The sequence below is a fragment of the Mustela nivalis genome, assembly GCF_964662115.1.
Source record: "Mustela nivalis genome assembly, chromosome: 1".
NCBI classification, from domain to species: domain Eukaryota; kingdom Metazoa; phylum Chordata; class Mammalia; order Carnivora; family Mustelidae; genus Mustela; species Mustela nivalis.
The window spans coordinates 195313300-195326750 of NC_139020.1; the positions used below are offsets into that span (position 1 = coordinate 195313300).

General features: G+C 59.9%; 2 protein-coding genes across 3 annotated transcripts; one reads left to right on the forward strand and one right to left on the reverse strand.

Moving 5' to 3' along the window:
* The first annotated feature begins 98 nt into the window (after positions 1-98).
* Positions 99-10190, forward strand: PCBP4 (poly(rC) binding protein 4). Of its 2 annotated transcripts, none has more exons than XM_082701873.1 (13): positions 99-213; positions 6359-6499; positions 6644-6667; positions 6774-6806; positions 7036-7152; positions 7376-7507; positions 7653-7781; positions 8031-8105; positions 8271-8315; positions 8391-8454; positions 8561-8613; positions 8696-8865; positions 9294-10190. In XM_082701873.1, the coding sequence occupies exons 2-13, from the start codon at positions 6419-6421 to the stop codon at positions 9580-9582; spliced, it is 1212 nt and encodes a 403-aa protein (XP_082557999.1). In that variant the 5' UTR covers positions 99-213; positions 6359-6418; the 3' UTR covers positions 9583-10190. The 2 variants fall into 2 exon arrangements, with proteins under 2 accessions (XP_082557999.1, XP_082558000.1); XM_082701874.1 differs by having other exon boundaries at positions 9491-10190.
* On the reverse strand, positions 10140-12259 carry GPR62 (G protein-coupled receptor 62). The gene has a single exon (XM_082701953.1). It carries the CDS (start codon positions 11988-11990, stop codon positions 10899-10901), a length of 1092 nt encoding a protein of 363 aa, XP_082558079.1. The 5' UTR covers positions 11991-12259; the 3' UTR covers positions 10140-10898.
* Positions 12260-13451: the final 1192 nt, after the last annotated feature.

The following is a 13451-nucleotide window of genomic DNA, read 5'->3' on the forward strand; positions in this document are numbered from 1 at the left end:
GGCCGGGCCGGGCGGGCCGGGGGGTGGTGGGGGGGGGCGCGGAGCCGGGCTCCGGGCCGGCCGGGCTCCGCGCCTGTCAAACCCCTCATTGTTCGCAGCTGATGTCACTCGCAGTTGTGAGCGGCCGCCTCTCCCGGGGACAATGTGGGACTGAGCGGCCCAGCCGCCGCGCCGCCGCTGCCGCCGCCGCCGCCGCAGGACAGCCCCAGCGAGGTAGGGCGCGGGCCGGGCGGGGCACCGCGGGCCTCAAAGTTTGGGGGTTCGACCGGGGGGGCGGGGAGCCCGCGCCGGAGTCTACAGGCCGGGGTCCCGCTTTGGGATACTGGGAGACTGAGAGGAACACGCTTCCCTGTCCCACACGGGCCCAGGCCTGCACAGGTGGGGGGCGCTGCTCTGCCCGAGGAGCCCCCAGCACCAGGGAGGGCCCTCCTGGACCCGAGACCCCAGATTTGAGGCCCACATCCCACCTGCTCTTTCTGTTCTTTGGACCTGCTTTTCTCTCGACCTCCTGCCTTGGGTTCTGGTTCTGCTCCATCCCTATCCCCATCAGCCATTCCCCTGCAGTTCCTGGCTCAGCACACACCCCTTCCCATTCTCTGCAGTCCTTGGTTGGGGCGTGGTGGGGGGAGCAGGCAGACAAACCTCCAGACTAGGGGTGTGTGGAGATGACAGTTGGGGACTAAGAGTGGTCCCTTAGGCTTTGTGACTCTTCAGCCCCTCAGCTCTGACCTAGCTTCTAGCTGAAGTCCTGGGGGGCAGGGGGTGTCTCTGGATACTCACTTCAGCCTGGCCCTCATGCCTGCCTGGCCAGGAGAGGGAGGTGCCCACCTCCTCACTCCCCTATCCCAGGCCCGCCATCTTGAGACCTGTGGCACCCAGTGCTCCGCCCGGCTCCAACTCCCTGGGGAGTGGTCTTCAAGGGGATGCACCCAGGGCCAGCTGCATTCCCTCCTCCCAGAATGTGGGCTCTTGGTCCCCTCCAAACCCACAATGTTTACCTTCATGCTGGACCAACAGGGCATGTGTCCCTAAGGGCCCTCCTTCTCCTACAAAGAGCCCTCAGACCCCAGGGACTCTCCAGGAGCTTAAATCTTAGCTCTAGCCTTCACTCTTTCCTGGGGTTACCCTCATTCCTTCAGGGCCAGCATCTGGGACCCTACTTTTCCCATCTGAAGGTCCCCTACTCCCTCTGGGCCCTGGAGCCCCATCAACCTCCAAAGCACCCCCATCCCAGCCCCCACCCCCCAGCCTTCATCAGCATGCAGGCTCAGGCTGCCCAAACACAAGGGGATTGTTCTTCTTGCATGCTCAGGGTGGGGGGCTGGGAGCAGGCGGCCCACACACCCTGGCAGGCCCAGGCCACAGGGAGGCTGGCTTTGCCCCACCCTGTGTCCCCAGACAGGCTCTGTCCACCCTCCCTGCTCCCATCCCTGCCCCCCTCCCCTCCAGCTTCCATCACCATTGCCCCATGGCATTGACCTCTTGAGAAAAGAGCTCTGAGCCGCACAGGTGGACCCCTGTTCTCCCAGCTCCGCCAGTTGCCTTTCATGCAGCCTTATAAACAAGCACCTCCCTCTCTGGGCCTCGGGTTCTGACTTGGTGAAACCCGTGCCACTCCCCAGCTCTTCCTCCAGCCTCGCTTCCACATGAGGAAACCCATTCTGGGCCCCTAAGAGTCTCAAAGCACTGCACAAATCCCCTACCCCAGTGACATGACTGCGGAGCCCCTAGACCCAAAGAAACAGCAGGAGCAGGGGCTGGGGGTACTGAGGAATGGGAACTGGGAATTCTGTCCCAGCAGATCCTGAATCTCCCATGTGGCTGGTCCCCCATGCCCTGGATCTTCTCTCACCATCCTCTCTGCTTTCCTGGGACCCTCAGCCCCATGTCAGGTCCCTAACGCCTCCAGGCCCTTCTCTACACACAGAGTGAACATGGTTCTGGCTCCCGCCCTCCTGGAGGAACTCCTACCCTCCTGGATAATAGAAAGATAGGCTTGAAAAATGCCTGTTAGGGCTCCTTTGAACTGAGCTGGGGCACAGAGGCCTGAGTGATTATATCTGACTTGGAAGGTTGGGAAGACTTCACAGAGGAGGTGGCATTTGAGAGGGATTTTGACAGAGGAGGATGGGCATTTCAAGCTGGAATGAGCCGGGGCAAAGGTCCAGAGGCCTGGAGGTACTAGACGTGTTTTGCAGCCTGGTGTGTAGAGGGGAAGGGGTAGAAATGAGACAAGAGAAACTGACAGCAGCCAGATCATGAGGGACCCTGAGTGCCTGTCTGTGGTGATCAAGCTTTATTCCTTAGGTACTGGGGAGCCAAAGATGGCTGTAGTGGCAGAATGATCTGTCTCCAGCATGGAAAATCAAAGCTAGAGAACTTTTTCAAGTTGGGTGAGGCAGTGAGGGGATGGGTACCAGTCAGTGGGTGGGGACACAACCAAGAAGTTGTGTCCTTTCTCTTGGAGTACAGTTTGGCCTGGGCCTGACTCAGTTTCCTTTGGCTGTAAGGACTCTTGAGGGGTTGCTGAATGATGCTCTAAGGAGACTGTGGCATTTCTGGCACCAGCCAACTTGTCAGCGCTTCCCTTTGCTGCTTCGCACTGAGTCTGTAGGACAGCCTTGGGCTGGGAAACCAGAGGGTGGAACTCATGGACCCCACACTGCTCCCTGAAGGCCTCTCCTTCCCGCCGACTCTCCCAAAAGGTGGCATGAATGCTGGGAGGCTATAAGGCTGAGAGGCTGGGTGCATGGGTCGGAGGATACTAGGGCACTTCTTGTGGAGGGCTGGGTAATCAGGAAGGGGGCACACACCCAGAGAAGGGAGCAGGCAGCGGAGTTCAGGATTCTTCAGTACTGATCTCCCCATGCCCAGTGTCCACCTCCTGCCACACCCTGCTTCCTCTGATGTCCTGAGCCATTCCCCAGCATCACTGGGTGTGGCCTGTATGGCTGCTTTTGGACTAGGAGTAGGAGGCTGCTAGGTTGGAGCCTGATGGTGCTAAGGGGGATGTTGGGGGATATGAGGTGGGAGATGAACTTGGAGACCACCCCCCACCACCTTCTCCCTACCCCAGGTGGGTCTATAAGGCCTGGTTGGTCCAGAGGCTGGCGAGCAGAGCCAAGGGAATCCCCCAAGAGGCGGGCCAGTCCACTTGAGTTGCCTAGCCCCAGGAGCCCTCCCCTCCCCCGGATTGTTCTTGCTCCAGAACAAAGCCAGGGTGGACACTTGATCCCTGCATGTGGGGGGGAGCTGGCTAAGCCCCCGGCCCTTTGATTGGGCAGCTGTCATGAGAAAGAGACAGCTGGGGGGGAGGGGCAGGAAGGGGCAGCCGCCATCGCTTACACAGCTGTCACCCCCCTCCCCGCCCCCTCCAGCCTGAGTGGCAGGAAGCCAGGGACAGAAGGAGTGGGCACTGGGTCTGGGGAGGGGGCCTAGGGAGCAGGAGGGAACACCCGAGGTCAGAGGCAGAGGCCTAGTCTGAGCTTGGTGTGTTCTGCCAGGGAGCCCTGCTGACCAGAGGGGGCTGGGCACCCCCAGAGGTGAGCTGGAGGTCAGTGTGGCATGACGTGTGGCTGCCGTGTAGGTGGCCCAGCGGGGACCCAGGGCCCACCAGCAAATGATTCCCTGAGAACTCTGGTGAGGGGAGGAGGGGAGCCAGCATGCCAAATAGGGCTGCTTGTTCTTAGGGTCCCTAGGAGAATAATTTGGGAGACCTGTGTCAGGAACTCCTGTTCTCTCCTAAAAACAGGAGAGATCTTGAGGGTCCTTCAGAACAGGAAGGACACAGAGGGACCAGCACCAGTACACACACCCTCTCCCTCCAGTCCCATACATATACATAAATAGCACGGGAGGGTAAACTGAGGTCCAGGTCAGAGGAAGGCCTGGCCAAGGTCACCATGAAATTCGGGGCAGTGGGCTCTGCTGCAGACCCAGGTATCTTATTCAGGGCAGGAACTCTAGTTCTGGCCACATTCTAGCCCCTTTGCCCTTTTCTCCTTGAGGCTTATGACCCCAAAGGCGATGGGGAAATGGTATGGGGACAGTGTCAGATCCTCCACTGGTTACTACTCCAGAGGAGCTTGTGAGCCTCAGAACATTCTGGAGATTAAGGCCATGGCTTTGGGCAAGTTGTCAGTCCTTTCCAAGCATGACCCCCACGTACTAGCCAGGCAGGGGTCTTAGGAACTACTAAAGCCTGTTCCCCACCTTTGAAGAACCTCCCTCCAGGAAGAGGATTGACAGACCCAGATGGAACAGCCAGAAAGGGGAGAGAGATGAGGCCTGTGGTAGCCAGAGCCCCTAGCTAGCAGGTAGGACCATGCTGGTCCCACCATTGCCCACTTCTCTGTGACCTTGGGCAGGTTAGAGACCCTCTGTTGGCATCAGGTTCCCTTCTGTATGGTGAATTCATCTGTTCAGCTAACCATTATGTTCGGAACACCTTCTCCCGTCTGGCTGTTGGCCTGAGCTCTGGGGACACAAGGAGAAGGTGGCGGCTTTGGCTGCTGCTCTAAGGGGCTCCCGGGCTTGGCTGTCCAGGGAGACAGAAACTAAGCACGTCATCACAAGTGCTTTGCTGGAGGAAGTGCGTGCAGCTGGGGGAATGTTTGCAAGGGCAGCCAGCACGAGGTTGGCCAGGATGCTCACAGAGCCCAGTCCCTGTATCCACTGTTGACCTCTGACCTCTCGAGAGCCTCTGGACAGTACTCAAGCAGAGGGAGGAGCAGGTGCTGGGGATACAAGTTACCTAGGGCTTGAGGGAACAGCGTTGTCACCCAATGGTACAGATGAAGGAACAGGCTTCATGTCATACAGTGGTTTCCTTGGGCTTCCTGAGAAAGCCAGGCTGGGAACACCCCCTTCCTACTCCATGCCCAAGCTCTGGCTAGCAAGGGGTCCCAAAGAGGGGACCTGGACAGTGCTCCACACGCTTGACCTTCATTTCAGGAGAGGGCAGGGGGCTGAAGAAGAAGGTGCCCAGAGGTCTCCAGAGTGCTCTAGGCAGGCACACGCATCCTTGGCTCCCACGCCCTCCTGGGCAGAAGGAATTTGCGGGATTAGGGCTTGGCCTTGGCTTAGTTTTGGCACCAGTTGGTCCCACTCCGTTTTCTTCCTTGGGTTCTGGTACCCTTGTTAGTTCCCATCAAAGCTGAGCCTTGGTGGGAGACAGCCACTGGAGGAGAGGGATTTCCAAGCAGGATTAAGGTTCAGGATTAAGTTGGGGCATGAAAAGGGGTCGGGTAGGGAGGGCTGGCGGCTGGGTTAATCCCAGAAGCTAATCTCTGTCTCCTCCTTCCTCTGTCAGTTAACGGCCTTGACATTTCCCAGCCCCCAAATCCCTTTCTTACCCATCACCCAGTCCCTAGGGGAAGCATTCCCTCCATTTCATGGGTGAGGAAATTGAGACCAGGAGCCAGCGGCCTTTTTTCTGGTACAGTGGAAAGTGTTCCAGACTGGGAATGTGGCCACTTCTTACCTCTGCAGCCAGCAGGAGAGCAGCCCTGTGCAGACTGCTGGTCTCCTGACACCACGCCCCCTCGCCCCTACGTGCTGAATGAACTCTGCTCACAGCTGTCTGCAGGGATCTTCTGCTTTACTGACCGGCCCCATAGACCTGGGGCTCCCTGCCCTTGTGCCCCACTCCCCACAAGCCTTTGCCAGGCAAGGGGAAGGCTGGGGCAAGAGGACCCTTCTAGAACCTTGTTCTTTTCACTTCTACCCTCCTTTCAAGGCCTCCCCATGGCTCCCCATGGCTGCTCCAGCCTCCTGGCCAGCTGTAACCCCATGTTCTCGTGGGGAGGGGTGGGGGGAAGGCTGTGGTCCCTGGATGCAAATGCTTCTTATTTGAATTCACTTTTCAAACTTAATCATGCTTTCAAGGCCCAGTTCCAGGGGCCTCCTCTTCTAAGAGGTTGGAGAGGAGTCCCCACCCCAGACTCCCATAGGTCTCCTGGTTAATTCTTTCTTCCAATGTACATGGGGAAAGGGAAGGAGGGAAGGAGACCCATGGCGACTGGCTGCCTCCCACATATGTGTTCAGCTTGTTCTAATTCTCATGACTCTCGGGGTAGGACCTGGTAGTCTCTTCTTGTGGATGGGGTAGGGGGGAAGCGGAGCCTTGGGCAGATGAAATGAGCTGTCCAGGGTCACACAGCAAGTGAGTGGCACACAAGGGCATCAATCAGGGTGACACTTGAAACCAGGGGTCTACGCTGTCTCCTGTGGGAATTTGGTCAGTCTGACACTGAGGTCCCCATGTAAAGGCAGGGGACCCAAAAGAGATGGGAGCTCCCCTCTAATCCTTCTTCCACTGTCCACCCCCTACCCCTGCCCCCGCCCCCGCCCCCGTCAGAGCCGCCAGGCACCGTGGACGCACTCCTAGGCCGCTGTGGCCCCAGCCCCGCTTGACAGGATGAGCGGCTCTGATGCGGGGCTGGAGGAGGAGCCAGAGCTCAGCATCACCCTCACCCTGCGGATGCTGATGCACGGGAAGGTGAGTGGGGGCGGGGCACAGCCAGGCAGGGCGGGCCAGGAATGTGAGCTCCTGTGTCCTGTCTCGGCTAGATTCCCCATCCTGGTGGCCTGGGCTGGGCCTGGGGCACCACTCCCCCTGACTGTGTTCTTGTCTTTTTTGCAGGAGGTCGGCAGCATAATCGGGAAGGTAGGTACCCAGTTCTATTCTGTGCGGACCTCCACCTGAGGCCCCGGGCCGTCCGGAGGTGGTGACCTCTCCTGCTAAGAGCCATTCCGTATTTTTTCTCCCACAGAAAGGAGAGACTGTAAAGCGAATCCGGGAGCAGGTGAGGCTGGAGTTTGGGAGAGCTGCCCAGGGCATCTGGTTTGGAGGGGAGGGGAGATCCCTGCCCCACCTTTTTCCCTGCTCCCCACTATTTGGGATGAGTAATGAGTGCCCTTGGAAGGTAGCTGTTTCCAGTGGTGGGCTGGGGCCTGGTAGGGCGGCAGGCAGACAGGTTCCTGGCAAGGAAGTGGAGAAGGAGCCCCACCGCCTGGCGTTGTGTGTCCCCGCAGAGCAGCGCCCGGATCACCATCTCTGAGGGCTCCTGCCCCGAACGCATCACCACCATCACAGGGTCTACAGCGGCTGTCTTCCATGCGGTCTCCATGATCGCCTTCAAGCTGGATGAGGTCTGTGGCTGGTGGGCTGGGAGGCTGGGAGTGGTTCCCTGGGCTGGGGCTCCACACAGGGGCTGCAGGTGGCAGGGAAGGCCAAACCCAGGGTGGGCCAGGTTCCTTCATTAGGGTAGGACCTGGGGAGGGCTTCTCCCCTTCACACCCCAGCAGGCAGGTTCTCCCATGGGAGGGGGAGCAGCAGGGGCATGGAGAGCCAAACCACAGTCTTCCTGCCCAGGACCTTTGTGCCGCTCCTGCAAATGGTGGGAATGTCTCCAGGCCTCCGGTGACCCTGCGCCTCGTCATTCCTGCAAGCCAGTGTGGCTCACTGATTGGCAAGGCTGGCACCAAGATCAAGGAGATCCGAGAAGTGAGGAGAAGGGGGATACCACCCTCAGGGAATCCTACCCTTCCCCGGACTCACGGCTTCCTGTCCCCTGGGGAGCTCAAAGCCTGGGCAGCCCTGGCCTGGATTCTGAGGGTAGCAAGAAGTGGTCCCTGTTCTCTGCTTGCAGACCACGGGGGCCCAGGTACAGGTGGCAGGAGACCTGCTCCCCAACTCTACAGAGCGTGCTGTCACCGTGTCCGGGGTGCCTGATGCCATCATCCTGTGTGTGCGCCAGATCTGCGCTGTTATCCTGGAGGTGCTTCCTTGATGCAGGGAGAGGGGACGGGGATGGGCCTGCCACCCGGCCTTGTCAGGCTCCCTAACCCTATACCTGTGGCACCAGCTGGAGGCCAGGCTGGGCTTCGGGGATGGACTGAGAGCTCCAGAATGTTGGGATGCATTTACCTGGGGGTCATAGTGAGGGTCTTGGGAACACAGGGCCCTTGGGGAGGTTAGAGGGGCCAGGGAGGGACCTGATAGGGCCTCCCCCTTTTGTGCCTTCCAGTCCCCACCCAAAGGAGCTACTATCCCATATCATCCGAGCCTGTCCTTAGGTACCGTCCTTCTCTCTGCCAACCAGGTGAGGTGGGACAGTAGGATGGGTAGGAAGCATTCCTGTAGAAGGGGGTTGAGGTGGGGGGAGGGCCGGAAGAAGGACTTGGGGGCTGGCACGGGGGGAGGAGTGATTGGCCAAATTGCTCTGACTTGTCACAGTCACCCTCTTTCCCCCACTTTGTCCTCACAGGGCTTTTCCGTCCAGGGTCAGTATGGGGCTGTGGCCCCCGCTGAGGTGAGTAACCATAGCCCCAGGGACCCCTTCCGAAACCAGGCTTCCTCTGACTCCTGACCCTCTTCTTTGGCACAGGTCACCAAGCTCCAGCAGCTTTCCGGCCACGCAGTCCCCTTTGCCTCCCCCAGCATGGTGCCAGGTGAGCGGCCCTGCAGAAGGAGGCAGGGGCAACCCCACTGGGAGTGTATGTGGGGAGGCAGGAAAGGCCCAGCGCCATGTCCAATCCCTCTTTTCCTCCCTCCCAGGACTGGATCCCGGCACACAGACCAGCTCACAGGAGTTCTTGGTTCCCAATGATGTGAGCAGAGGATGGGGTGGTTTGTGGGGGTGGTTCCTGGGGTCTAGGCCTGGCCCAGGGTTGAATTCCACTCTCCCCACAGCTGATTGGCTGCGTGATCGGGCGCCAGGGCAGCAAGATCAGTGAGATCCGACAGATGTCAGGGGCACATATCAAGATCGGGAACCAAGCGGAAGGTGCTGGCGAGAGGCACGTGACCATCACTGGTTCCCCTGTCTCCATCGCCCTGGCCCAGTACCTCATCACTGCCTGGTGAGTGTGGGGTAGGAGTGGTCCAGGTCACAGGGCTCAAGTGCCTGTAAAAGGCACGATTGGGGTGGGGAGAGTTGATCTCCCTTCTCTGTCTCTGTCTGGGTACGTCCTCTGTCTCCCCAAACCCTCGCCTTACCCACTCCATGTGGCCCCATCTTCTCCTCCACACCTGTCCCTTGTGTCACCTTTTCCCTTGTCCCTGTCTCTTTCCCCCGGGTTTCAACCCCCCCCCCCATCTCCCCTCACTGAGTACCATACCTGCTTATCACTACTCTTCTGCCATTCCCATCCCCCGCCCCAGTATCCCCTCACCATTCATTATTCTTGATTCCTCTTTGCCTCTCATCTAATCTCCCCCATATTCACCCTTACTGCCCCTCTCTTACCTCCACTGTTCCCTTCATCTCCCCCCATATCCCTCTTTCCAGTCTAGAAACGGCCAAGTCTACCTCTGGGGGGACGCCCGGCTCAGCCCCCACAGACCTGCCTGCCCCCTTCTCGCCGCCCCTGACGGCCCTGCCCACAGCTCCCCCAGGCCTGCTGGGCACACCCTATGCCATCTCCCTCTCCAACTTCATCGGCCTCAAGCCTGTGCCCTTCTTGGCTCTGCCACCTGCCTCCCCAGGGCCGCCGCCGGGCTTGGCGGCCTACACTGCCAAGATGGCAGCAGCCAATGGGAGCAAGAAAGCTGAGCGGCAGAAATTCTCCCCCTACTGAGGCCGGCTGAGGCACAGGCGCAGGGGCAGGCAGGACCACCGGTAGGGGGCTGCCTCTGCACCCTCCCTGCCCAAGGAGACTCCACCCTGGGGTCCCAAATGCCACTAATGCCCAGACGCATGGATGCACCCCCCCCCACCCAGCCCGGGTCTGTGGGAGTTCCTCCTCTTGGAGTGGGAGCAGCTTCTGGCCCAGGGTCCGGGAGCCGCAGCCGCCCCAGGGTACGGGGCTCCACCCCCTGTAGCTCTATGCTTGGATGCAGGGAGCATCCTTAGTGCCCCCACTTCAGAGGGTCACTCATGCACTCCCCATCCCTTAGGGCTTCCCAGCCTATTGGCCCTCCTGTGGGGAGCAGGGTGGAGGGCCAGGGGGTGGGGGTGGCTGGGGGCCATGCTTCTCTCCCCACCTCCCTGCAGATTCCTGCTGCTTCCACTGATACTCTTTTGACTGGAATGGACTGGCTGGGCTTGGCAGAGGGCAACCCAAAGAGGGACCCTGCCGGCAGCTGGGGGAGTGGCATGGAGGCAGGGGCCGAATTCTCAGCAGCAGACACTCTGTACAGTTTTTTCAATCCCTGTTTTTGAATAAATATTCTCAGAGACCAGGAAGCTGTGAAACATTGTGGGTGTTGGCAAAACCTCCAGAGAATGGGTGTGGCCGAGTCCCCAGAGAACCCCATCTGTGAATCCACCATTGGGTCTTGGCCCCTTTCACATGCCAGTTCTGGGGCTTCAGGGCCCTTCTGCGTCCTGTTGTCCAGCCTCCTGCCTCTGGCACCGCACTGATCCAGTTGCCTTCTGGGCAATTTCAGAGGCTGGCAGAGGTGTTCCAGTATCTTTGTCCCACCTCTTCCTGGTGCAGATGTCGGGAAGTCCTTCTGAGTGTCTCTCCACTGGTTCCTCCTGCTGTGGCTGTTACCTAGATCTTGCCCTGCTTCGTCCATCCCTTTGGCTGTAAGCCCTTAGGGTCCTCTTCATGGTTCAGCCCACCTCCTCTCCTTCCTTGGGCTGGGGACTCTCTGTGAGTGTCCAAACCACCTAAGCTGAAGGAGCCCTTAGAGACAGTCCAGGATACAGATGGGAACACGGGTCTGGCTAAGGGTAGGTGGGTATACAAGACTCTGCAGAGTAGGGATCCAGAACCCAGGATTCCTATCTCCCAGAAGCCTCTTGGTAGGCTGCAGGCCCCCTTTCCCCGGTTCCAGAGCCAGGAATCCAGGCAGGACACCTGCCGGGAACTGTGTAGGAGGTTGGATGGGCTCCTGATACTACCATCCTTTCTCCAGTCTCAGCTCAGCATGGGAGACCCATCTCCTCTCAGGTGGCCCCCGGCATGCTCAGGCTCTCCCCTCTTGGCAAATCTGGGGCTCGTTCTGGTGCTTCGGAAGGGCCCAGGGCAGGGCTCTCTGACCGTCCCCGGAGGTGCTGCAGAAGCGCTCGCAGGTGCCAGGTCCGCGGAGCGCAGGCCCTCGGGGACTTGGGCAGCGCCTGACGGGCGAGGCGACCTAGTGCCCTGCGCACGGGGCGCTGCAGCAGGCCATACAGGAAGGGGTGAGCCGCGAAGGCCGAGTAGGCCACCCAGGTGACGGGCGCCTCGGCCACTGCAGCCTGCGCGGCGGGCGCCAGGCACGCACAGCCGTAAGGCAGCCAGCAGGCTGCAAACTGGCCCACGGCCAGCGCCGGGGCCAGGGCGGCTTTGCCCCCAGGCAGGCGAGGCCGGAGCGGCGGCAGGATGGAGAGGCGGCTATCCAGAGAGTCGGAGCGCGGCCGGGAGAAGTGCGCGGGCCGCGGGGGCCGCAGGGCCGCGCGGCGCGCCACGAGGAAGATGCCACTGTAGGCGCCGAGCAGCAGGAGGGCGGGCAGCGCGAAGGCCAGCAGCGCCCAGAGCGGCCGGAAGGGCGCGAGGCCGCCCGCTAGGACCGAGCAGCGCGCGGGGGCCGGGGGCGGCGCGGGCGGCGGCCCGAGCAAGGAAAGCGCGCCTAGCAGCCCCGCGGCGGCCCACACAGCGGTGAGCACCAGGCCCGGCGGAGGCCGCGCGCCGGGCCGCAGCGGGTGCACTATGAGGCGGTAGCGCGCCAGGCCGAGCGCCGCCACCCCGAGCGTGCAGGCGGGCAGCAGCGCCGCCGAGAGGAAGCGCGCCGCGCGGCACGATGCGGGGTCCAGGCGCACGCGGCCCAGCCCGGGGGGCGGCGCAGCCAGCAGGCCCAGCGGCATGATGGAGGCGGCCGCCAGCAGGTCCACGACGCACAGGTGCACCAGGTAGAGCGCGTCGCGCAGTCCCGGTGTGCGCAGCACCACGACCAGCAGCGCGCCGTTGCCCAGTAGGGCTGCTGCCTCCACGACGGCCGCCAGGATCAACCCCACTGAGCCTGCGACTTCTGAGGTGTTCAGCCCTGTGGTGTTGGCCATTCGAGCGCTCAGGCTTCACCCCTCAGGCTTCACCCCGTGCTGGGCTGCAGAGAGGGAAACGGAGCATCTGCCTTCCCCCCTTCCCATCACCTGTCCCTTGCTCCTCTGGCCCTTCGCCTCAGAGGCAGCCGCCGCGCTGGCTCCGTTGCCCAGGCTGCCATCCTCTCACAGGGGCTTGGCCGGCTCCATGGAGAGGTGCAAGACTGGGACTTCAGCTCTCTCCTCTGTCCCAGCAACTCAGCCTCTGCTGGAGATGGTACTGGCTGACACTCTGCTGTTGCCCTTTAGAGACACAGAGCTGGCAAGGGAGGAGCAGGGCCTGGCACCAGCCCCCTGGGTCCTAGCAGCTGCCAGCTGCTGGTGGGAGGCTGTGCTGTGGAAGTGCTTCGGGTGCCTCTGGAGGGGGGCCCAGAGCAGGCACAGGCTGGAGTCTAGTCTGAGGACATCAGAATGTGGGCTTTGGAGTCTGCCCCACCCTGCTCTGTCTTTCCCTGTGGTGGGAAGTAGCCCCCCACATGCTCTCCCCTCTCATCTCCATCAGCGGGAGTAATCAGATCATTCAACCTTTGTCCTGAGGGGAAACTGAGGTACCAGCGAGACAAGTGCTGAAGCAGGGAGGGCTCCAGGAGGGCTAGTTGTCTCAGAGAGGAAACTAGGTAAGGTGAGGGGGGGAAAAATCATAGGCCTTGGCGCATAGCAGGCTTTCAACCCAGATTAGCTTGGCACAGAATAGGTCCTTCATGATACCATGTAGAGTTAATGAAAGTAGGCTTTGGGGAAACAGCTATTTTCTATTTTGTTAAAGATTTTATTGATTTATTTGCTAGAGACCTGGAACACAAGCAGGGGGCAGGGGGCAGTGAGGGGCAGAGGCAGAGGGAGAAGCAGATTCCCCACTAAGCAGGGAGCCTGTCATGGGGTTCCATCCCAGGACCCCGGGATCATGGCCAGGGTCCTGGGATAAACAGACGTTTAACTGACTGAACCTCCCAGGCAGCCCACAGTTTTTGTTTCAATTGATGTATAGTTGACATACAATATTACAGATAACTTTGGGTGTACAACATAGTGATTCGACAATTCTATACATTATAAAATGCCCACCACGCTATGTGTAGTTAACCATCTCAAACTGCTGGGGTTTTTTAATGTCTTGCTGAGTACTTTTTATCTATCTATCTACATATCTATCTATCTAAAGTGGGCTCTATAACCAACATGGGGTTTGAGCCCATAATCCCGAGGACAAGAATCACATACTCTACCTACTAAACCAGTCAGGTGCCCCTTGACTGCTGTGTTTTGTTGGGTATTCTTTTTGCTGTTTGCTAACAGTTTATCCTGGTTTTTTTTTTTTTTTAATCCTTTTTGTTGTTTGCTAACTGTTTATCCCAGTCCCCTTCTGCTAGGAGCACCCTAAGTTTTCTTTAGGAAACCACCCATCCCCAACGCTCAGAGCTT